The 21,352-nt window shown below is 48.4% G+C and overlaps 7 protein-coding genes across 7 annotated transcripts; 5 read left to right on the top strand and 2 right to left on the bottom strand.

Moving 5' to 3' along the window:
- Positions 1-1,300: 1,300 nt before the first annotated feature.
- On the top strand, positions 1,301-3,083 carry LOZ57_001683 (uncharacterized protein; the record flags this gene model as incomplete). Its single annotated transcript, XM_049250767.1, has 4 exons — positions 1,301-1,469; positions 1,523-1,673; positions 1,748-2,996; positions 3,048-3,083. 4 exons carry the CDS (start codon positions 1,301-1,303, stop codon positions 3,081-3,083), a joined length of 1,605 nt encoding a protein of 534 aa, XP_049110351.1.
- Positions 3,084-4,591: 1,508 nt separating this feature from the next.
- LOZ57_001684 (uncharacterized protein) lies at positions 4,592-6,267 on the top strand (the record flags this gene model as incomplete). The annotated part of the gene is made up of 4 exons (XM_049250768.1): positions 4,592-5,741; positions 5,865-6,053; positions 6,108-6,157; positions 6,208-6,267. The coding sequence occupies 4 exons, from the start codon at positions 4,592-4,594 to the stop codon at positions 6,265-6,267; spliced, it is 1,449 nt and encodes a 482-aa protein (XP_049110352.1).
- A 297-nt stretch (positions 6,268-6,564) lies between these two features.
- Positions 6,565-8,189, bottom strand: LOZ57_001685 (uncharacterized protein; the record flags this gene model as incomplete). The annotated part of the gene is made up of 4 exons (XM_049250769.1): positions 6,565-7,321; positions 7,373-7,497; positions 7,559-7,842; positions 7,898-8,189. 4 exons carry the CDS (start codon positions 8,187-8,189, stop codon positions 6,565-6,567), a joined length of 1,458 nt encoding a protein of 485 aa, XP_049110353.1.
- Positions 8,190-9,480: 1,291 nt separating this feature from the next.
- On the top strand, positions 9,481-11,693 carry LOZ57_001686 (uncharacterized protein; the record flags this gene model as incomplete). Its single annotated transcript, XM_049250770.1, has 2 exons — positions 9,481-9,748; positions 9,802-11,693. 2 exons carry the CDS (start codon positions 9,481-9,483, stop codon positions 11,691-11,693), a joined length of 2,160 nt encoding a protein of 719 aa, XP_049110354.1.
- Positions 11,694-12,438: 745 nt separating this feature from the next.
- On the top strand, positions 12,439-14,280 carry LOZ57_001687 (uncharacterized protein; the record flags this gene model as incomplete). The annotated part of the gene is made up of 5 exons (XM_049250771.1): positions 12,439-12,680; positions 12,766-12,793; positions 12,880-13,506; positions 13,565-14,106; positions 14,166-14,280. The coding sequence occupies 5 exons, from the start codon at positions 12,439-12,441 to the stop codon at positions 14,278-14,280; spliced, it is 1,554 nt and encodes a 517-aa protein (XP_049110355.1).
- A 5,260-nt stretch (positions 14,281-19,540) lies between these two features.
- Positions 19,541-20,311, bottom strand: LOZ57_001688 (uncharacterized protein; the record flags this gene model as incomplete). Its single annotated transcript, XM_049250772.1, has 4 exons — positions 19,541-19,721; positions 19,823-19,959; positions 20,045-20,060; positions 20,124-20,311. 4 exons carry the CDS (start codon positions 20,309-20,311, stop codon positions 19,541-19,543), a joined length of 522 nt encoding a protein of 173 aa, XP_049110356.1.
- A 445-nt stretch (positions 20,312-20,756) lies between these two features.
- On the top strand, positions 20,757-21,260 carry LOZ57_001689 (uncharacterized protein; the record flags this gene model as incomplete). The annotated part of the gene is made up of 3 exons (XM_049250773.1): positions 20,757-20,842; positions 20,935-21,149; positions 21,202-21,260. The coding sequence occupies 3 exons, from the start codon at positions 20,757-20,759 to the stop codon at positions 21,258-21,260; spliced, it is 360 nt and encodes a 119-aa protein (XP_049110357.1).
- Positions 21,261-21,352: the final 92 nt, after the last annotated feature.

Raw genomic sequence — 21,352 nt, forward strand, 5'->3', positions numbered from 1 at the left:
TATTGTTGAGGTAAAATATTTTGAATCTCATTGATATGAGAACTAAGAGACTGATTCTAGAATTATGTGAGATGATCAATTCAATAATCATCACTTAAACAAGTGAATTGAAACTATGAATATAATATGTTTAAGATTGGGTATATAAAGCGCATGCTGTATTGTTCCATATAAAATTGAAAGGTGTGATTAAATCATTTGAGAGAGAATTTGGCCTCTGTACTCTGTAGACATGGATCAACTGCCAAATGTTGAATGGAATGTCACAGTTAAATCAGCTTAAATGCAGTGAAAGTGCCGTGAAGTGTAAGTCAGTGCCACTGAGAAAAGAGGCTAGTCTTTATTATTGCCACCGTTTCCAATAACATTGATGTTGTTGTTGATCACTTTTTGCTCACTTCAAGCCTGGGTCAAAAACTGGAGCCCAAGGCGATGAATTTTGCGCCATGGATTTTTCTTGACCATGTACTTGGAATAGCAGCATATTTAATAAGTAATATTATTCCAGTGCACCATAAGGCTGCACCAAGTTGTTTATACCTTTGTTTAGAGTAACATAACCGCTTCAGGTTCCTAGTGAAGGTATGGGAGCCTAGATGATGTGTGCTGGTTGCCTATGCTGCAGCTAACAGAGTCAGTCGCCTTGCTCGAACGAGCGAGCTTTTGTCGAAAACTCCAAATACTCGGTACACCCACTCGTTGAGACCACTACCGATTTATAGTTGCCCGTTCGCTTTTTAATGTTGCCGATTGAGACTTAATGCTCTGATCATGATTAGCCTTGAATTTTATGTTCGTTTTGCGCTCGACAACGGCTTTTTCTTGAGGGGTCCTTCGGTTTCATAGAATAAGGTGAGCTATGAAAAATTCGGTAGAAAGAGACCTGGGGTAAATATGGGCGATGAATGCCTTTGGTGACCCACCTTTATGTTGCTGTTGTTGCTGGCGGAAGAAAGCATTGAATCTCGTGAGTGAGAAGCCCCTTTTTTATAGCCGGGGTATTCATGCGCTTACATAAGCAAATTTGTCTCATTAATAAGCGAAGCCTTTCAAGTCACTTCGAATTTTAGCCGCACTAGTCCTAAAACGAACTAGTTCCCGCTGGCATCACTGCGGCGTTCGGAGTCTAGTCCTAATGCGGCAGCCGTACTCTCCGGTCGGCATTGCGGCGGAACCGAGACCGAAGACGAGTGATTATTGCGAATCATGAAGCTTCCACCTTTCTCCCCTTTTAAATCCAGGGCCCTCCCCAATGCTTGCTAGCTGCGGGCTTAGGAAGCTTGTCTCGACCATCGACAACATGAACCAGGTTGCTGAAGTTTTCAACGCGTCGAGCTCTCAGCCTGAGCTGCCACAAACATGGCCATTCACGCTTCAGCTACAAGGCACTCTGTCGCATGCTCTGGCGGGCTGGTCTGCCTGGCAGTACATCGTGACTTTTTTGCTTGCCCTGGTGGTCTATGACCAAGGTAATTGGCAATGTTGAGTATGAAGAATAGCCTCCAGCTGACTATGTCTCTAGTCCTGTACATCAAGCGAAAGGGACCAATCGCTGGCCCGTCGTTCAAGATCCCCCTAATGGGGCCGTTTATTCAAGCACTTCATCCAAAATTTGAGGGATATCTTGCCCAATGGGCAAGCGGTCCTCTCAGCTGTGTATCAGTCTTCCACAAGTACGTGGTCATTTTTCACATTTCAACATCCCATCAGCTGGTGGAGGTGATTATGCTCATGATGTACATCATAGATTCGTCGTGCTCGTCTCTGATAGAGACATCGCACACAAGGTCTTTAAGTCGCCATCATTCGCGGAGCCATGCATAGTTCCAATCGCAAAAGACATAATCGGCCACAAAGCCTGGGTATTTCTTCAGGGCAAAGCCCATGCTGAGTACCGGAGGGGATTGACTCCGCTCTTCACCAACAAGGCCATAGCTACTTACCTCCCCGTTCACGAAAGGGTCCTGACCGACTACTTTGATAAGTTTGTTGCCGCTAGTAAGGCAAATCAAGAACGACCGATTCCATTCATGACCAAATTCCGCGAGATCAATTGTGCACTTTCTTGCCGTACTTTTTTTGGCGACTATATATCGCAGGACGCAGTCAAGAAAATCGCCGATGACTTTTACCTCGCAACTGCTGCCCTGGAACTTGTCAACATCCCGCTATCGATGTACATTCCGTTCACCAAACCCTGGTGGGGTAAGCGAACAGCCGACGCGGTGCATCTCGAGTTTGCTAAATGCGCGGCTGCATGCAAAGCAAACATGGCAATTGGCGCTATACCCACGTGTATCGTGGACCACTGGGTGCTCCACATGATGGAGTCTAACCGATACCGCGAAAGAATCGCGGCGGGGGAGACGGATGTAGAGAAGCCAACCAATTTGATTCGTGAATTCACGAATGAAGAGATCGCAGATACACTGTTCACCTTCTTATTCGCTTCCCAAGACGCGTCAAGCAGTGCAACAACCTGGTTGTTTCAGGTTCTCGCGCAGCGGCCCGATGTCCTCGATAGATTGCGAGAAGAGAATCTGGCAGCACGAGGTGGCGATAGAAACAAGCCGTTCGATCTTCCCATGCTGGAGTCACTCACTTACACAAATGCAGTTATTAAAGAGCTCCTCCGTCATAGACCGCCTGTCATCTTCGTTCCATACCTCGCCACAAAGAGCTTTCCTGTCACACCTAACTACACCGTCCCTAAGGGCTCCATGATTGTTCCATCATGCTACCCAGCTTTACATGACCCAGTTGCGTATCCGGACCCCGAAGTTTTCGATCCCGATCGTTGGATATCAGGCGACGCGGAGTCAAAGACCAAGAACTGGCTTGTTTTTGGTGCAGGGCCGCATGACTGCCTTGCGCGGAAGTACGTACCACTGACAATGGCTGGCATGATTGGCAAAGCGGCGCTGGAGCTCGACTGGAAGCACCATGCGACACCACGATCAGAGGAGATTAGGGTGTTTGCGACACTGTTTCCGATGGTAAGGAACCCTGATACTGCTGGTCAATGGCTTCTGCTAATTGCAACATAGGACGAGTGCCCATTGGTGTTCACAAAACGCCTGTAATAGGAATGCGACTGGCGGCTAGAATACAGTTCTCAAAATTTTTAGGCAATGATGTATAATAAAAGTATACGTATTATTAATGTAATGAAGAAGCTCAACATCAACTTCACCAACGTGAGAGATGGTGGTGGTTGTCCCGTTCCTGCACGTGATACGAAGAAAACCTTAAATTGGGCTGTCTCCTAACTCCTACATAGCTCAGTGTTTCCGGCTGTCCTTTGCTATTTGTCCTGTACCAGCCAGGCTTGATCAGGCCGTCGAGGAAATAGGCGAGCTGGTGCTTCTTGAGAGTACATGATCCTCTTAATCTTGCTGCAGAGTTTGTAGAGCCTTTGGCTATTAACTAGTTAACGAGTTATCGTTAGCTAATGCAGACCTACCCAGCATCCAATCCATTAACTAGTTACTAGCGAGCTCCTGTGCTACCGGCTGATATCAAACTCCTGACGGAGTAGCAAGTATGAATGTAAATACGAAGTACATACAGCTTATACCCCCAAGGAACGTGATAGTGTGGTGACTGATCCGTCTTCTTTCTGAGCTAAGGCTGCTACTGTTCTAAATGTCGATTCTGACGACACTGAATGCTTCTATGGTGTGAGAGCAGCTTGCCCCATACTTGATATTCCTGATAGATCAACAGGCGAAGCAACTAGAATTTCTTTTTTGCTTATATCTGATTGGCTGAAAGCCTCGTCTGGGGCGCCGCCATGTCGAGTCCATTCCGGTGTTTACGAAGGCAACCGGCCCGGGCGATGCTGGAGACCACACTCAGGGTACGGAGCCGGCCACTCGAATCCAAGGGTTGAAGTTGGCGATATGCACGCATGGCTATTCCTCGTTTTTTGAGACAAATCCAACGACAAGCCCACGAGGCGGCTGGCCGTGAGTGGTTGATTTTAGATCTAACTACCCGTGTCCGATTCTTTAGACGGATGCCACAACCGCTTAAATTTTCACATGCGGAGGAAGGTTTAGTGTCGTACTTAAGATGCTACTGTGCTTCAACCTTCACGCGTCTGAACCGACTATCTATATATTTCTATCTTTCTTGAAGACCGTCATTTTTGCTACTTTGGAGTCGACTACGTCCAGCCTCCCCACCATAGAATAGATTTTCTATCCCACCATCCATCGGCGAGCCATAAAGAAAATTCCAACCGACCCGGGAACGAGCAGGGGGGGTGACGGGCAAGCCAAATGGACTGTGACGTGCTGTAGGTATGACCTTGTTCGTCAATTGGCTCATCCATCATTGGATAGACATACCTCAGCTGAGAAGATATACGATGGGGCCTGGCGGCTGACCCGTACCCAACATAACACCGGCCGCTGCTGCATTCTTGAACCATGGCGAGTTTATCCAAAAGAGAGGAATACAGCCGCAAGTGCCAAAAAGGGGAAATCGTCAAGAAGCATATATATAGAGCTGTGTGCCCGCTTGAAAAAACTAAGACGACTCGCCGTCTTTTGTGACCTATCCAGTTGATGCCTGCTACTACTTCGCCATGGACGCCCCAGCACTTAATAGAACAGAGATTCTTGAAAACGTCGTTGTTTCTCTGCCCTTGTTCTTCTCATCCACTCCAACACTTACTGCCTTTGCCGGAATTTTTGTGCTATGGTTGTATCTCGTGACAATCAACAGCAAGAAATCACCCAATATCTATGGGAATTATAACTTCAAAGCGCCGATAGTGGGGTCTAAATATATGATCCTCGCAAGATGGCAATTCTTTCGAAATGGGCCTGCACTGATCCGCGAGGGGTACGAAAAGTATAAGGACACCTTCTTTAAAGTCTCCGGTAACGACCTCCTTATTGTTCCCAACAAATATCTTGCCGAGCTTGCGAGCATGCCTCCCGAGAAGCTGAGTCTCAACACAGCTATCGTGGACGCATTTCAAAGGCTTCACTCGATTACCGCGGTTATCGCCGATAACAGTTTACAATCGCGGATGCTAATGTCACGGTTGACACCAAAGCTTGGCCTTCATGTCCCCTTAGTTCAAGACCAGTTTCGCAAATACTTGCCGCATGAGCTACCTGCAACAGAGAAGGAGTGGACAAGTGTCAATGCTCTGCATCTTGCACGTCGAATGGTTCATAGAGGTGTAGCCACCCAGTTTGTAACCGAGCTAGCAGAAGATGAAGACTATCTCTCTACAGCCATCAGCTATTCAGAGAATGGCTTTCGACATAACTTTCTCCTCCGCGTTTTCCCCGATTGGATCAAACCTGTCGTCGCTCGCCTCCTTCCTACGAGTTGGCGTGTCGATTGGGCTCTCAAGGATGCAAAACGCATGGTCATCCCTGTTATACAGGAACGCCGCCGACGGGAAAAAGAGGGTTTGGCCTATGAGAAACCGGATGACTTTCTGCAGCACTTGATGGACGGAGGCGAAGAAATCAACGATGACGTTGAAACTACGGTACAACGTTTGATGGTTACATATCTCGGCTCTGGCCCCTCAACAATCATCGCTGTAGCTCAGGTTCTGTTTGATCTCTGTGCTCATCCAGAATATGTAGAGCCATTGAGACAGGAAGCCTTGGAGGTCTTACGTGAGGGAGGCTATACAAAGCAAGCATTGGCAAATATGAAAAAGATGGACAGCTTCATGAGAGAATCCCAACGGCTGAGCCCACCCACATTACGTCAGTTTTGTTCTATATATTGTCTTCTCTCTCTTCTTTTTTTTGTCGCCCCTGGTTATTGTTATTCCCCTTTCAGAATTATTTATTATCAAAAAATGATGTCGATACTAATTGATTCAACAGTTGGTTTCAACGCTGTTGTGCGCCAACCAGTGACACTGCATGACGGGGTTGTCCTCCCTGAGGGAGCTCACATCCAAATGGCAACTTATGCGATTGGCGTTGATCCTGACCGGGTTTCAGACGCGGATACGTTTGATGGCCTGCGTCAATACAAAAACCGACAAAGACCAGGTGAAAGCAACTGGCACCGTATGCATCTCTTCCTAATACTGGTATCTAGTAATCGCTAATAGCTGCGGACAGAATTTACTACCACGAGCGAAAATAATCTCCATTTTGGCCATGGCAAGATTGTATGCCCAGGGCGCTTCTTTGCTGACCACTCTATGAAAATGATCGTTAGCAATATCCTTCTAAGGTACCATCTTCGGTTTCCGGGAGGATCGACGCAAAGGCCATCTAATTCAAGTATGTATGATGTCGTTATCCCCGACTTGGACACCTGTGTGGAGTTCAAGGTGAGAGGAGACGCCTGCCAGTCTATTTTCTAGACCAGAAAAGTTTTTTTTCCTTTCGTCAAGTTTCCAGAGTATGATGAAGGCGCTAGATCGGGTAATGGACGTTTTCCATGGCTGTACAGTGCGCATAGTAGGCAGACCAGCTGAAAGTAAAGATAGAACATGTAGCTGGAAAATTTATGATGTCGTATATGATAGTTCGAATGGACTATTGTTTTATAGTAGTAAGGAAGATGCCACATTCAAGTGCTATCAATTTCCATTATGTTGACTAGTTCCGGGCTTTTAAGTGAGACTGTACTTTGAAGAACATTCAATGAATGGTCCGTCAAAGCACTTAGGGCAACGTCCCAGGGCGGTTGAAAGGTAGATTCCGCCTGGGGTGTCTCTAACCACAGAATATCCTTGATGAGAACGAGTATATCAGTCCAATTTTTCAATTGCAGAGAGGAAACCACACTCCTAGCCCTGTCTAAAAACCAAGGGTAGTGGACAGTGCCAGTTGAGGAAGCCATTCCAGCTGCAAGCAGCCAGATATAGAGGGGGCCATGCAAATTTTGTGTCGATTCAAGTGGCTTGAGGTGCTCCATGAACCGGTTGACAATGGTATTCATTATGACCGCATGCGAATAATAAGTTGGGCCATGAACGATGAGCATATGGAGTATAATTGCATAGCGGATGCACTCGGAAATCGACGGCGATTGAAGGTTAGTCGTGGACAAGGGTGAGGCTAAAAGTCTGTGTACAACAAAGCAGGTAAGGTCATGGAGTCGGGTGGCAGAGAGTGGTATATGTTTTGCTCTCTCGAAGATTCTTCGAAGGCGGATGAATGTATTCGCAACCAAAAGATCGATACCAGCGCTGCAGAGATCGTATATGTCATCTTGAATGGCGGTGGAGTCCATTTGCCATTCAGGAATAGGTGGAATGCCATCTCCAATACCAGCATCGTCCTGGGTTGCGAATTGAGGACGGCCCATGATGAGCATTGACACCCTGATACGGCGTGAATACCCTACTCTTGTAAATGGCCGAGGAGGAACTTACCAGCTAACCATTCTTGCGGTCAGCGGACTCGTCTGTATTACCGAATTGATCCCGCCTCTCATGTTGACAAGTTTGGTCGCTCCGTCAACATGCATTTCGGCAACTCCAATATTGCCTTTGCCAAACTGAGAGTCGCAGAATGATCAGTAGTCGCTCGAAATTAGCGATATAAAATACTTAGCTCACCTCGATAGCTGCTAAAGTAATGACCGAGTTCACTGTCCCATCCTGCACAGCCAGGGACGTATTTCCAACCTTCCGTCGTAACAGCGATACAGAGTCCGCCATGAGAAGGTTTGAGGCCTGGAACCCATTTTGGGCCCGCAGCTCCTCGTCTAGGCATGCGGTTTGCAGCGAGACGTGGAAAAGCGCAGGATCACCCAAAGCCAATGGCCACCAGGAGATGAGAAACGGGTTAGACGCCGGGTTCAAGTCAAGTGGATAGTACTGAAAGGCGATTTTATGGAGAACTGGAATGGTGAGCCAAAGCCTAGGGGCAACGGCGCCAGTGCAAGACAGGCTTACAGCTATGGATCAGACGCTGGACGTGCTCTCGAGGAAGCCTAGTCTGTGGGTATGAATCGAACGGATCGAGAGACCCGAACGTGTAGTTGGTGAGGACGCCAGAGCCATCGTGAGGGCCTGTTGACGCGCTGTCGTCGGGCACAGGAGCTACCGGAAGCGCCGCCCACGGCTCGTTGGCATAGTCGCACTGGGCGCCGCGCTTGATGCAACGGGAGCAGCGCGGCGTACGAAGGTCGCAACTGTGCTTGACGCGGGCACAGGCAGCACAAGAGCGCCGAAGAGTCGGCGCCATGACCGGTGAGAGAGTTCAGGCCGAGTTTGTCGAGTTGAAGCGTGAGGAAGCAGCTTGTTGGATCAAACGACTCGCTGGCTCATTGTGAGAGCAACTAACTCTCCCGTACCCCTGCAGTTAACTCGTTAGCTGGCTCTTTCGTAGTCCATGGCTGGCTAGGCAGGTGGTGAGTTCGTTCCCGGGGTTGGATTGGTTTCAGCTGCAGATGATCGGAATATCAGCGTCGGCACTACATAACTAACTACTCCGTACTTTGTACAACTCTAGCTATATACCCGTCGTATTTCGGTAAATAGTATCATTGCTTCCCCTTTACCACATACACTAGCTCTCGCGTTGTCTTTCTTCACTTAACTACGTAGCCGGCTCTATCAGCTATACAGAACATCCATCAGCGACGGAAGCTTGGGTATAGCTTGAGCGAGCATCCGACACAGCACTTCTTCCAAACGCAATTTCTTCTCAACTTGAGTATAGATAACTATTTGGAAGGTTATGCGACTCTTTATGCGGAATGAGGGGATTTTTCTCGCTCCTAGCACATGATCGAGGTCTCTGCTTTAAGTTGCATACAAGGGTGCTAGGACAATCAAATGGACGATATATTAGGCTGTGTTTCTATACAGACCTTCACCTCGTTTTCTGCACTTGCCTCTTATCTCCCATCAACTATTTTTACCGAATTGGTGTCAGCGGGAGCTCGGATACCATGGAAAGTATGTACATACATACTTCGTACTTGGTATGTCTGCAGTTTCGCCACAGTCCGCCACAACTAGAGCGAAGATTTAACGAAGATTAGTCGAACCGCAGGTAGAAGTGCAACGGACGTGAGTTATTATGCAGTGTAGCGAACAAGTCGGCGGATTGACTTCGTCATCCCAGGTTTTTAGAGGCCCGCGCACTTCTTGGGCGGCCATGCAAACCATGCAAACACAATTTGCCATTCAACGATTTCCTATGAGACTTCATGAATTGACTTCCAGCGCAACTCTAGTGCTCACCAGCTCTGGAAGCAGTGTGGCCAAAAACATGGCAATGCATGACTTCACCGTTCCAGACTTCGTGATAATACGAGGGGTTGAATTGCCATCGCGATGGCTGCCCTTCTCCTTTATATTCCTGATATCGCTGCCTGTCCCTGAACCATTATTCCGATAACGTGCTTGCTGGAACAGCCTGCCGCGCTACAATGTTCAAATTGAAATCAGTCGGGTGAGTACACATATTGGCCCGGCTCTCTTCCCAGCATCGATTTATTCACTGTGCCAATAGCCACAAGGACGACACAATGGACAGCCACGACCGAACAGCCAAGCATCGACAGGGCAAAATGTTGACTGGTCCTGGGTCACACTTTACTCAAGCTCGTGCCGGTAGAGCCGCCATGAAAGATTTTGAAACGCGAATCCATAGTGCTGGCGAACGGAGGCCTTTTGTTGAGCGAGGCTCTGGAGACGCCACCCGTGGCCGTGCTGTCAACCGTGTTTCCCGGGAGACATATGACGATTCAATGGCTATAGGGACGACTTCTATTGATGGTGATGCGCCTACTGAGAGTATGTCTATAGCCATTTCCTTCAGAAATTGCTCGATCTGACCAAATTTGCAGGTTCTCGACCAACGAGATACAAATCAAGCCCACCAGCCGCTCCAAAGCATCCGAGTACTCGACAGAAGACCGCTCCCCCACCTCTTACCTCATCCCGGGGCCGATCGCTTGGAGTTCAAGATGAGCAGGGGGCGGCTGTAGCGGCTGCAGCATCCGCCTATTGTACTGGAGAAAACTTTCCAAAGACACCCGCGAATCAACAACAGCCTTTTGCAGCCGAGGTTGTCAAAGAGGAATATGTAGAAGATCTAGCGGACATCGACACGGTTCATCCTCAAGATGAGGGGTATGGGAAAGCAGAATGGAACGATGATGTAATAATTGAAGAGGGTGGATTGACCGCAGCTCTGCCAATTGACTCCGAAATTGATGAACGAGACTCGGGTCACTGGGAGGTTCCGGCTACTTATAGGCCCTCCTCTATGGTAAACCGTCCTGTGTCCGGGCGGTTCTCGCCTTTCCGGTATTCCACTGTTATTATTGGTAGTGCAATGAACATTCAATCGCCTCATGCGCCAGATCAACAACATACACCTCCGCATACACCTCCGCATTCGAAGGAGGCAGAAGTTCAACGTGCACAGCCACCACCTGTGCCTCCGGCCTATGTCATTGCAGTTGAGCAAGCCAAAGCTGAAGAAGCAGAACTAGAGAAGCTAAGGCGATTAGATGAAGAGATTGCTAGGAGAGAACGCCAGATAGCGGAAAAAAAGCAAGCTTCTAGATGCGCTCAAGCATGGGAATGCGCTGTTTTGCAAGCTCAAGCTGAAACTGAGTATATCAAGCGCAGAAGGCAGGGAGCTATGACCGTGGGCCAAGGGAGATCCATTACAGTAGCGAAGAAGAAGAGACCATTTAGGCGAGGTGTGGAACCCCGGCTGGTGCCCGGGACTAAAGAGCCGGTAGAGGGAGAATCTGAAGCAGAAAGTGAAGAGATGATTCTTGAAGAAGAGGATGACAACGCGGGTATGGTGAGTGGAATGAAGGAGAGCTCTCACTCTTACTGGGCCGACAATCCCGTGGACGCTTTCTACGGACCTCCAGCAGTTGCTCCTACCGTCATTCCTGTTGTTGTAGCGCAACCAACGAACCCCGAGCAAGTGCTACAAGAAGGGGCGCCATCAACAATGCACCATGGGTTGCAAGAGGAGGCACAAATGCAACCTGACCAGGGTGTCAGGAAGACCAAAATTCCCATTACAGAGGAGCCCGAAATGCCGATTTCAGCACAGCAACCCGATGTTCATGCGCCCTCGAAGCCACAAGAATACCACGAGTCTCCAGCGCTACCGCCCTCTTCAGGGCAGGGCTACTATAGACAAGATACTCAGCCGTTCCCAATGGCGCAGGAAACACCTGAACCTGTCAGCCAGCCAGCCCCGGTTCCTGTTCCCGTTGGCGGTGGGGGCGGTACTGCTGGTGCTGCTGCACCGGTGGCGGCAGCTCCGACCGCGGCAAACCCGAGCCAAGCGACCCAACCCCAGGCAGGAAAGGTTTCCGAGAAGGCCAGCCGTGCAGAGAGACGGAGAGCCGAAAAGGAAGCTAAGCAACGTGATAAACGGCTTCAAAAAGAAGAAAAGGATCGTATTAAGGCGCAAAAGCAGCAGCAGGATGATGTTCAACGCCAATTGCAAAATGGGAACTCAGCTCCCCACACTGATGGTCAGCAGCAACATCAACCGCGCGACAACAGGAGGGGTTCCTTAATTGATCGGATATTGGGGAGGGGATCTTCCAAACCGGCGGAAGCTACGAATGGCTCCAAAGTGGGTGGTGGAGCTGCTATGAATGGTGGAACAGCATCGGGTGGTGGACAACAAGCAAGAGCGGCTACTAATGCGGGCGCTTCGCCAAATGAGTTGACGGATCTGCCCAGCATGCTTCGCTCGTGAAGGAGGGTGATTCCCTGAGGGGTCGATAAGCAACGGCGGGGTTTCGTTTCTGCTCTAATAATAAGGCCAGCGGGCCTAAAGGTATGGGCGGCGCTTTACTTATGTTCTGTTCAGGCAGTTGTTTCCGTCTTGTTCTTCGAAATAGTCAATCTCGAATGATGATGTCACCAGTGTGGCTCGAGCTCGACCAAGCTTTTCCCTTCGCGTGGTAAGCTTTACATGGGCCTTGGCACCCCGTGGCTGTTTGTGTGGCGGAACGGCATCGCATCGCATCGCAACCCACGCCCACAGCCATGGCCAGGCATACGAGGCTGCAACGTGGTCCAGTGTCGCGGGGTGCTAAGCGACTGCGGTATGGATGCTGCATCAGGCCATATTCGCTGTTGGTGGCTCGCCTGCAGAGGCATATACGTACAGTATGTAAGCTAGCATTTCCAATCTCCACTTCGTGCGTCACTATCACTAGTAAAAAGCCAGAGCCCAATTCCTTGCTATCACGGCTAGATTCATGGGCTAGTGTATTGGATTCATTGGGCGGCGCGCCACACTTGGCTGCATGGGTGTTCGTTCCGCTCCCCACATCACTCTCTCTACCCCTCTTTGATTGTCTATAAAAAGGCTCGGCGAACCTCCCTCGACCTGGCCACCATTCTAATCGTAGCCAATTTCTCTGTTGCAACAGCAGCATATACACACACACATCTCATCCATATTTCCGGCTTGAAGAGACAATTCCTCCTCAACAATGGTTCATCTCGCCGCCGTAAGCAAAGAGTCCGATGCGGTGCCAATCCGCCTGATGAGGCGGGTGGACACAATCCCTCTGGAAGAGCCCCAGGAACATGATTTCTATTCAAGTGTCTATGGGTCTCGCTTTGCAGCTGAGGACCTCCCCATGCACGAGATGCCGGAGAAGGAAATGCCTAAGGAAGTTGCCTACAGAATGATCAAGGATGACCTGAGCCTGGACGGTAATCCTATGCTCAAGTGCGTTCTAATACTTTCATTTCCACTATTGGTAAAACAATATCACATTGAACTCGGAAGAAAGCTAACTCAGGTTCAATTGCAGCTTGGCAAGCTTTGTCACCACGTACATGGTATGTATCTACATGCACCCATTCTTTCTCTCTTAATGCAAGACCTTGCTGGCTCTAACTGACATGGCTGGTGTTGTGAAATATAGGAAGAGGAAGCAGAAAAGCTCATGGCTGAATCGTTCAGCAAGAACTTTATCGACTACGAAGAATACCCCCAATCCGCTGAAATCCAAAATCGCTGCGTCAACATGATAGCCCGTCTTTTCCACGCCCCCATGGCTGATGATGCAGATCATGCAGTGGGGACTTCGTGCGTCGGTTCCTCCGAAGCCATCATGCTGGGCACCCTTGCTATGAAAAAGCGCTGGCAGAATAAGCGTAAAGCGGAGGGGAAGGACTACTCGCGTCCCAATCTTATTATGAGCAGCGCTGTCCAAGTCTGCTGGGAAAAAGCTGCCAGATATTTCGATATTGAGGAGAAATTTGTCTACTGCACCAGTGAGAGATACGTGATTGACCCTGAGGAAGCGGTTGATCTGGTGGACGAAAACACAATTGGTATTTGTGCAATCTTGGGCACCACATACACGGGTCAGTATGAGGATATCAAGGCAATCAACGACCTGTTAATCGAACGGAATATTGACTGCCCAATCCACGTCGATGCTGCCAGCGGCGGATTTGTTGCACCATTTGTCAACACCAATCTTGTATGGGATTTCCGGCTCGAAAAGGTTGTGTCCATCAATGTTTCGGGCCACAAATATGGACTGGTTTGCCTATCTACTGTGAGCTTTTGTGTAAAGCTGTGCTGATGTTTTGCAACGCTAGGTGTATCCAGGTGTTGGCTGGGTTGTCTGGCGTTCTCCTGAGTTCCTACCCAAGGAATTGGTGTTCAATATCAACTACCTGGGAGCTGACCAAGCAAGCTTCACTTTGAACTTCTCCAAAGGTGCTTCTCAAGTGATCGGGCAGTATTATCAAATGATTCGGCTCGGAAAGCGTGGCTACCGCTCTATCATGGTAAATCTCACTCGTACTGCTGACTATTTAGCAACTTCACTGAAGCATCTGGGCTTCATCATCATGAGTGACGGAAAGGGGCATGGCCTCCCCCTTGTGGCATTTAGACTCAACCCCGAGAACGATGACATATTATATGACGAGTTCACTCTGGCTCATCAATTACGTGAGCGTGGCTGGGTGGTACCCGCCTACACCATGGCACCGCACAGCGAGCAGCTGAAACTGATGCGAATCGTCGTGCGTGAAGATTTCAGTCGAAGCCGCTGCGATAACCTAGTGAATGATATTAAGCTTGCCCTACAGCAATTGGGTGAGATGGATAAGAAAACAGTGGAGAAATATCAAGAGTATGGCCTTCCTACGCCCTTGCTCTCTTAGATTTGCTGACCGCTGGATCACATTTTAGGCACATCCGCCGCAATGTCACAAACTCGGGCAAGGCAACGCACACCCCCACTCAGTACCAGGATGAAGACCACTCCCTCCAAGGAAAAACCGGGAAAACTCATGCCATTTGCTAGGTGCTGGTGCTGGTGCTGTTATCACATGCACTCGTTTTCTTGTCGATTTAAATTTCTCGTACTCATCCCTGCGGACAGGCTTTTGGTTTTCAATGGCACTAGCACGTAGTTTGGGGATAATGCTATTTATGACTGTAAAGACATAGATCAAACAATCTCCGCTCTTAGCTCATGGGTTTTTGATGGATTTTGATTTATGCTGGTGATCTGATCCGCAATTAAAACCACTTCCGATTCTAAATAGAAGGATTGTACCCTTGAATGAGGCTTTGAAATGTGATTTGTGCTCCATATTTCAATCATCTCCTTACTCCTGTCCAAAACTAAGATGCCCAATTTACTAGGTTTAGCAGTTACAATTCTCGACAAAATGCGGCTCAATAGTAGCGTATTAATGCTAATAGAATCGGACTGAATACGTCTTGAATTGGCGTCTCAACCCCACTACTAGATAATTTACATACTCGTGGTAAGAGGTATGAAAGTTTAGGCTACGCTTCGCATAGGCAAGTATGCTAGATAACATCTTATTGCTTCTTTAGATGAAGATATAGCTACTTAACAACATAGACAACTTCCCCAGTATCCCGAAATCCATGTCTTCGCCATAAATGACGCGACGGTTAAATGTAAGTAGGATAAGCCCTCATGGTTCGGCACCACAGCGGCAGGATCTATTAGCGCTGTCCCAGTAGCACACCTTCTTGTTGTGGAAGCACTAAAAGAAAATCAATTGCTGTGCTGGTAGGGATCGGGCAGTGAAGAGCATACCGTAGACTGGCAGGTACAAAAAGCAGTCCTGCCGTTGGGACCCTTGTATCTGCATGTTTTCTTCGATGGATCGCATTCCTGGGTGAAAAGTGTTTAGCCATTTGCTCATGTGCCGCAACATAACTTCAGAACTCACTCCTCGATATCTGTGTAGAACTCCATTTTCAGCCCTTGCATCTAGAGGCGAGACAGAGTCTGCCTCCATTGGCACGGCGACTGCGCCGAGGACGGCGGAAAGGACAAGCCCAAAGGAAGAAATAGAAACGAATTTCATATTGAAGAGCTTGGAATTGCAAGAAGGAGGATCAAGGTAGCGCAGGAATTGTAAATGTGTCAGGTAGTAGGCTTTTTCGAGAAAGGCTGGTGCTCCAAGAACACTTCGAGGAGGTTGGAAGGCGGGTTTATATAGATTACCTCTCGGAGGTACGTGGCATAAATGAGAGCGGGATGTAACACTTGGGCTACTAGAGCGGGATCATAATCCCAAGTCCAACAGACAACTAAAGCAAGATCACCATGGACGTCTCTCCATCCGGCTGATTAGCTGGATTGAAAATGCTGTATTGTTATCCCGACAGCTTCAGCTCAGCTTGGTGGGTCTCCAATTAGGAAGCCGAAAAGGTCACATCGTCACACACATTCACAGCTTGTGGAGGCTGTCCGCCCTGGACGGCATGCCATGGGCTGGTTGCTAATGCATGGAAGGTGGAGAAGAGAAGGGGAGCGGGCCGCCATAGCCGGCAGCCCTTCCATGGAAATCTGGTCCTTAGATCTTCTCCAGTTGGCCGGAACATTTGTAAGTGCTATGCCGTGAAACGACCTGGAAACGAGTATAATTCAGGTTTTAAAAACCTTCAGCTCGTCCCAGAGCCATAATATGACGTTGATGCTTGTACTCTGGAAGGTCTGCAAGAACGGGTCGAGGGGCTGTGCGGGGGATTGACGCCCGGTGTGGGTGCAGACGCTGATCCTGCTGTGGAATATGCAGTGTAGCGATCCCGTAGCCCTTCCGTTTGCCTTGAGTGTGGGTGATCTGCTCTGCACGCCAGCAGAAGGAGGCATAGATTAAGGTTATGAAGCAGGTGGGACATCTGCCAAACGTATTGGGTAGTCATTCGGCGGAATGGGGCACTGCTGGCCTGCATATGGGATAGTGAAACCAGCACACGAGCTGGTTGTTCTGGAGGTTGTTCTGCGTTGTTTGTTGTTTGTTGTTTGGCCTTGGCTGTATGGCAGGAGATCAGCCGATGAGCCTCAACCTGTGGGACCTACTCTGTAACTACTCCATAGTTGTTAGTTAGTTAGCTAGCTAGTTAGTTAGTTAATTAGTTAACTAGCTATCTAACTAAGTTAACTACTTAACTTATTAGTTAGCCCATACCGGCTCATCGTGTACAGCCAAGAAGGGGGCTATCAAAACACCACAGTGGGTTAGTTAGAGCATAGAAATGATAAAACATATAACTAGGTTGAACACACAGTAGTTAACTAATCTTCTGGCTCTCACAGCTTTCGCACAATACGATACCCCCTACCTTCGAATCTTGTCTTGTCGATGCCTTGGCAGCGGGAGCTCCTATCTCAGCGCATCTGAACGTGCACAGAGCCAACTAATCGAGTACTGCTAGGTTATCAATATCCTTACCAGGGCTGTTCACCGAGTCCCTACAATGATCCGGCGCCCCCCGCGCGTCCATACAACAGCCACACCAGGAGGTGCAATGAGAGTAGGTCGGCGTACCATCAGGAAGAGTGTCCCGAGGTTCGAAACAGCATCCGCAGCCTCGATAGCAGCACCCGTGAAAAAGTTTGCAGTCCTTCACTCTGTTTGATTGAGAGAGGAACTTGATAGGGTCTTGTCTATACTGCCTGGCTTTCCGATCTTCTGTAGCTTCGTACTCCCTAATCAGTGGGCCGTCTGGTTTGCTGTGATAATGCTGATAACGCTCCTGTGCTTTTTTCCAAATCTCTTTGCTCCCATACGACAGCCACCATTGCCAGTAAGTTAAGCGGGCCTTCTTTACAGCTGTGAGGCATCCTCCTTCTCCATGTCGAAGCATCTTTGATTCAATAAATCCATGTCTCTGCCTCAATTTGCGTATTGAGATGGCGTTTATCTTCGCAGCCTTAAGCCAGTTCTCCTGCTTTTTGATGCTACTAGGTAGCTGGCAGAGCGTTTTGGCCTGTCGAATCTTGCTTGCAATCCAGTAAAAAGGATATACGTTTGGGATCGCTTCCGTATACCATATGCAGCCCAAGACAATAGCCGCTAGCACCCTGGTCGAAGGAATCACGGCAGGCATCCTCGAGGCTACGGCAGATTCCAAGGCCGCGAGGGTAGAAGTAATGAGGACAAGCAAAAAGGTACAAACTGTTGGTACAATTAGACATTCAAATATATCGACCATCATGGCGAGATCTGGAAAGCAAGAAATTAAATAATATCATGGGCGGAGAAGCTGGGGAAGATGGTATTGAGAAGGGTGGATTCCCTCTATATATAGTTAGCAACTGGCTGGCATATTTTCGTCATCATAGTCATAGCCGTTACTAGGTATCCATGGTTCGGCTTTCAAAATGGCCGTTTATGCTTTCTATCACCTTCCAGGTTTCTGGAAACCCGTTACCTGCGGAAGGGTAGGAGGGCCAGGCAAGAAATACAAGCATAGGGCGATACCTGTTGTAGAGCAGGCAAAACCAAAAGCTGTAGCTTTAGGTGCGATCACAGCATGTAGCTTGATTCTATGACAGGTGCGCAATTATGAAAAGCCGGGCTGACTATCAGGTGGAAGAAACTATAAAAGTTGGCAGTGAAGCAAAGACTACATATGGAGTAAGCAAAACCTTATCGGCATACTTTGCTAAAAAGGGAGAAAATGACAACAAATTCTAGAGAAGTCAAAGAAGGTAGCATAGGTGAAACGCCATCATTACCACCACCATGATAGGGCCTTTTAGGGGTGGATGAGGCCCCAGGCTTCCGTAAAGCCCTCCTAACTTCAGTAATATTACAACAGTGCACTTCGTAAAAGCAGAGCCAGCTGTGCGAGAGCTAGGAAGTTAAATCTTCTGGCAGGGTTGCTGCTAAGCTGCTTAACTTCAGCACTGTATAAGGCTAAACTGCCCACTGCCCATATGCGGAAAAGAGAAGATCGATAAAGGGGAAATCGCGAGCAGCGAATCCGGATGGTTGGGGGCACGTGTAGGCTGTGGCTGGAAGGGGAAATGCAGACGTCAGGCCATGCCTGCCGAAAGGGGAAATGGATATAAAGCCGAAGACCGCCCGGCATCTCTGAATCTTCCTTCATCAAACTTAAACACACAAATAAGCAATTAAACAAAAATGAATACAACAACTTGTCTTGCGGCATCTGCCGCCAATGTGCTCCGAGATTGGGGTTGGCCACTGGCCATAACGGTTGTGTTGGCGTGGTTTCTTTGGCCGCTCGTGAAAGTAGCGTAAGTGCCCTTTCAACAGAGGATACATGACACCGGTTTCTTACCAAGATATAGGGCAGAAGTCTGTGTTTGGGGGTGGGCTGGTCGCCGAGACGCCGCCATCGCCGCCGCCGTCGCCGCCGCTGCCCCCGGCACTATCATCAATCTCACCACCACCACCACTTCCCTCTCCATAAGCATCACCATTGCTCCCGCCGCCGCCGCCACCACTGCTCCCATCACCACTGCTGCCACTCCCGCTGCTGTTGCTGCTGCTACTCCCGCCGCCGCCAACACCGCCGCTACCCCCGCCACTCCCGCCACTCCCGCTCCCACCACTCCCACTCCCGCTACCCCCACTGCTACCACCGCCGCTGCCGCCAACGACGATTCCTCCCGCCCCTTTTTCTCTTCCTCCGCCGCTGAGAGGGGGGAGGCGGGGCTCTAGAGGTAAGGATATGCCCATCTCCTAAGCTTTAGTAAGACGAGTAACATTGCTAACAAATGATTCCAGGGCGTTAGACTTTTTTTTTTCTTTGTATTTTAGTATTTTTTATTTTTTATTTTTTCAAAGAGGGGGGTTTTTTTTTGGAAAAAAATATATGTATAAATAGTCAAATATATTTTTATGTTTTAGACTGGAGCATGGCTCCAGTTCTAAGTGTTTCGAGACATGCTTCAGCTTCCTTAGTAAACGTGCTTTCGCCATTGGGTTACTAAGTGAGAGCAAATGGAATCGAAGAAAGCGGTAGGTAAAAGGAGAGATTCTTCGTATAATCTTTGTAGAAGATTGCCCTTACACAGGAATATAAACTCGCCGTTCTAGGCGGAAGGAAGAGGAGCAGAAATTAGCGGCCATTTGGGAATCCAACATTTTCAATGCAAGCAAGGTAAGGGGGCAACGGGGGCCTATAATATGCAATGGAAGGATAGCGAGCTAAGAAAAAGAAAAATCTCGAGGTCTTTGAATTTGCGGTGATATTAAAACTGATAGGTATGGTGTTTAATACAATGACTAGTGGCCGGATCCGCGCACGGAACGGTTTCTAGCCTAGTGTTTTTTCACCATATCCTCAGCCTTATGGGCCATGGTTTTTGCCGAGTCTGTTGCTTCATGGCTCAAGTCTTTTAAGGCGCCGGTCGAAGACCCATCAACACTTCGTCTATGTAGGAAGATGCGGGTGACCTGCGTTAATCCCAAGCATCCGACGAAAAAGTTCACGGTTGCCAGTCTACATAAACGTGAGTCATATTGCTTTGAAGCCGTACTTGCACTGAAATAAAGAGCTGGCATATTCGAGTAATCTCTCGCGTATCCCGGTCGGGAACTTACAAAACATTCTTCGGCTTGATTATCAGACACCATCGAGTCCAAATAGCGCCTGTGCACATAAGAGCAAGATTTTGCGTCAAGGAGAGCTTATCGGCGGGCCGCGCCATATCACCCAGGCCTGCAATAACAAGAACCCACTGAGAAGACGTTAGACAACAGGATATATGTTGAACCGAGAGGGGGAGGGAGAATGATGAGGCTCGCTTCGTAGGGCGTTCTAACCTTCATTACAGGAGCCCTGATTCGGACGGGTCGTAGTTAGCATTTGATTCGATCCCCAATCCAAGGTGATGGGGCATACCAAAAGTGCACCGTCTTCATGCCAACCGGACTATTCCATGATCGCTGCAGGAAACTCTGTTTTTCTGCGGTAGCCTCTGTACTCTGAAACCGCCGATTCCGGAGAATGTGTCTGCGAAGAGGAGATGAAGCATTGTGAAAAGCTGCTTTCGAGCTTTGGAAGAATCGGAGGCCGAATCGCGAAGACATGATGATAAGGCAGAGTGGAGAAGGTTGAGAGGGGGGGGGCGAAGGACGTGAGTACTCCGCAAACGAGAAATAGAAATTGCTACCACCAACTAGGACAATGTGAACGATAAAAATCCCTAATGGGGGGCAAATCTAGAAGTGGGACATCGAAACTGAGAATATACCCAGCGACACGTTTGCGAGGACGTCGAGGGAATGTTGAATGGAGCTCCGATATTCGCAGTCTTGTCAGCCAATCAGGAGCCAGTGTGGCAGAATTATCACCTGATGTGGATGATCGATTAGATAATCATATCAACGTAGTTAATCATGATGATTAAGCATGGGCGCCAATTGGCATCTCAACTTCAAGTCGAACAAACGGTCGAGACGAAGCTGCCCGCTGCTCAATTGAGCCTTTGTGTTCTCATTCCTTGGTCCTACCGGCTATCAGAGACCTTTCACAATGTCTACCAAATACGTTTTTAGCAAGAGTCTGAAAGAGCTCCGATTCCTTTTCTGCCACACATCTTCACACGGCGATGCGACAAGGTTAGACAGGCTCATTTCAGAATTAGAAGTTTTTCCTTGTTCTGATTTCTGACATCATGGTCTATATATAATGTGCTAACAGGAATGGGTAGAACATTTTTAAAACGAGCATACCCGACAATGAAGAAACACAATCCTTACACACCGATTATGATTCGGGAAGCAGCCGATATCGAGCCTAGAATATTTGCACGATACGGTACGAGTGTTTGCAGAGTATATCTTGTTGGCACAATATCAGAGCTAACTGGGGAATTTGGTTTTGTTCATCTAGAATTCGGAAAGGAGAAGCAAGAATCCTTACAAGGTACTGCCTTGCGCCTAGCGAGATCTTGACTTTCGAAGCTAATTTTTGGTAGGCTTATCGGATAAGGAGATAGAACAGAAGGTCACAACATTGGTGAAAGGCGAAGCATAGCGCGCTGTTCAATTTTGATTTCATTACGACTTTAGACTCGGCTTTCTCTGTATCTATATATCATGAATACACCCTCTATTTACAAAAATGCC

Source organism: Ophidiomyces ophidiicola (assembly GCF_022830035.1).
Source record: "Ophidiomyces ophidiicola strain CBS 122913 chromosome Unknown scaffold_4, whole genome shotgun sequence".
In the NCBI taxonomy this organism is placed as follows: Eukaryota; Fungi; Ascomycota; class Eurotiomycetes; order Onygenales; family Onygenaceae; genus Ophidiomyces; species Ophidiomyces ophidiicola.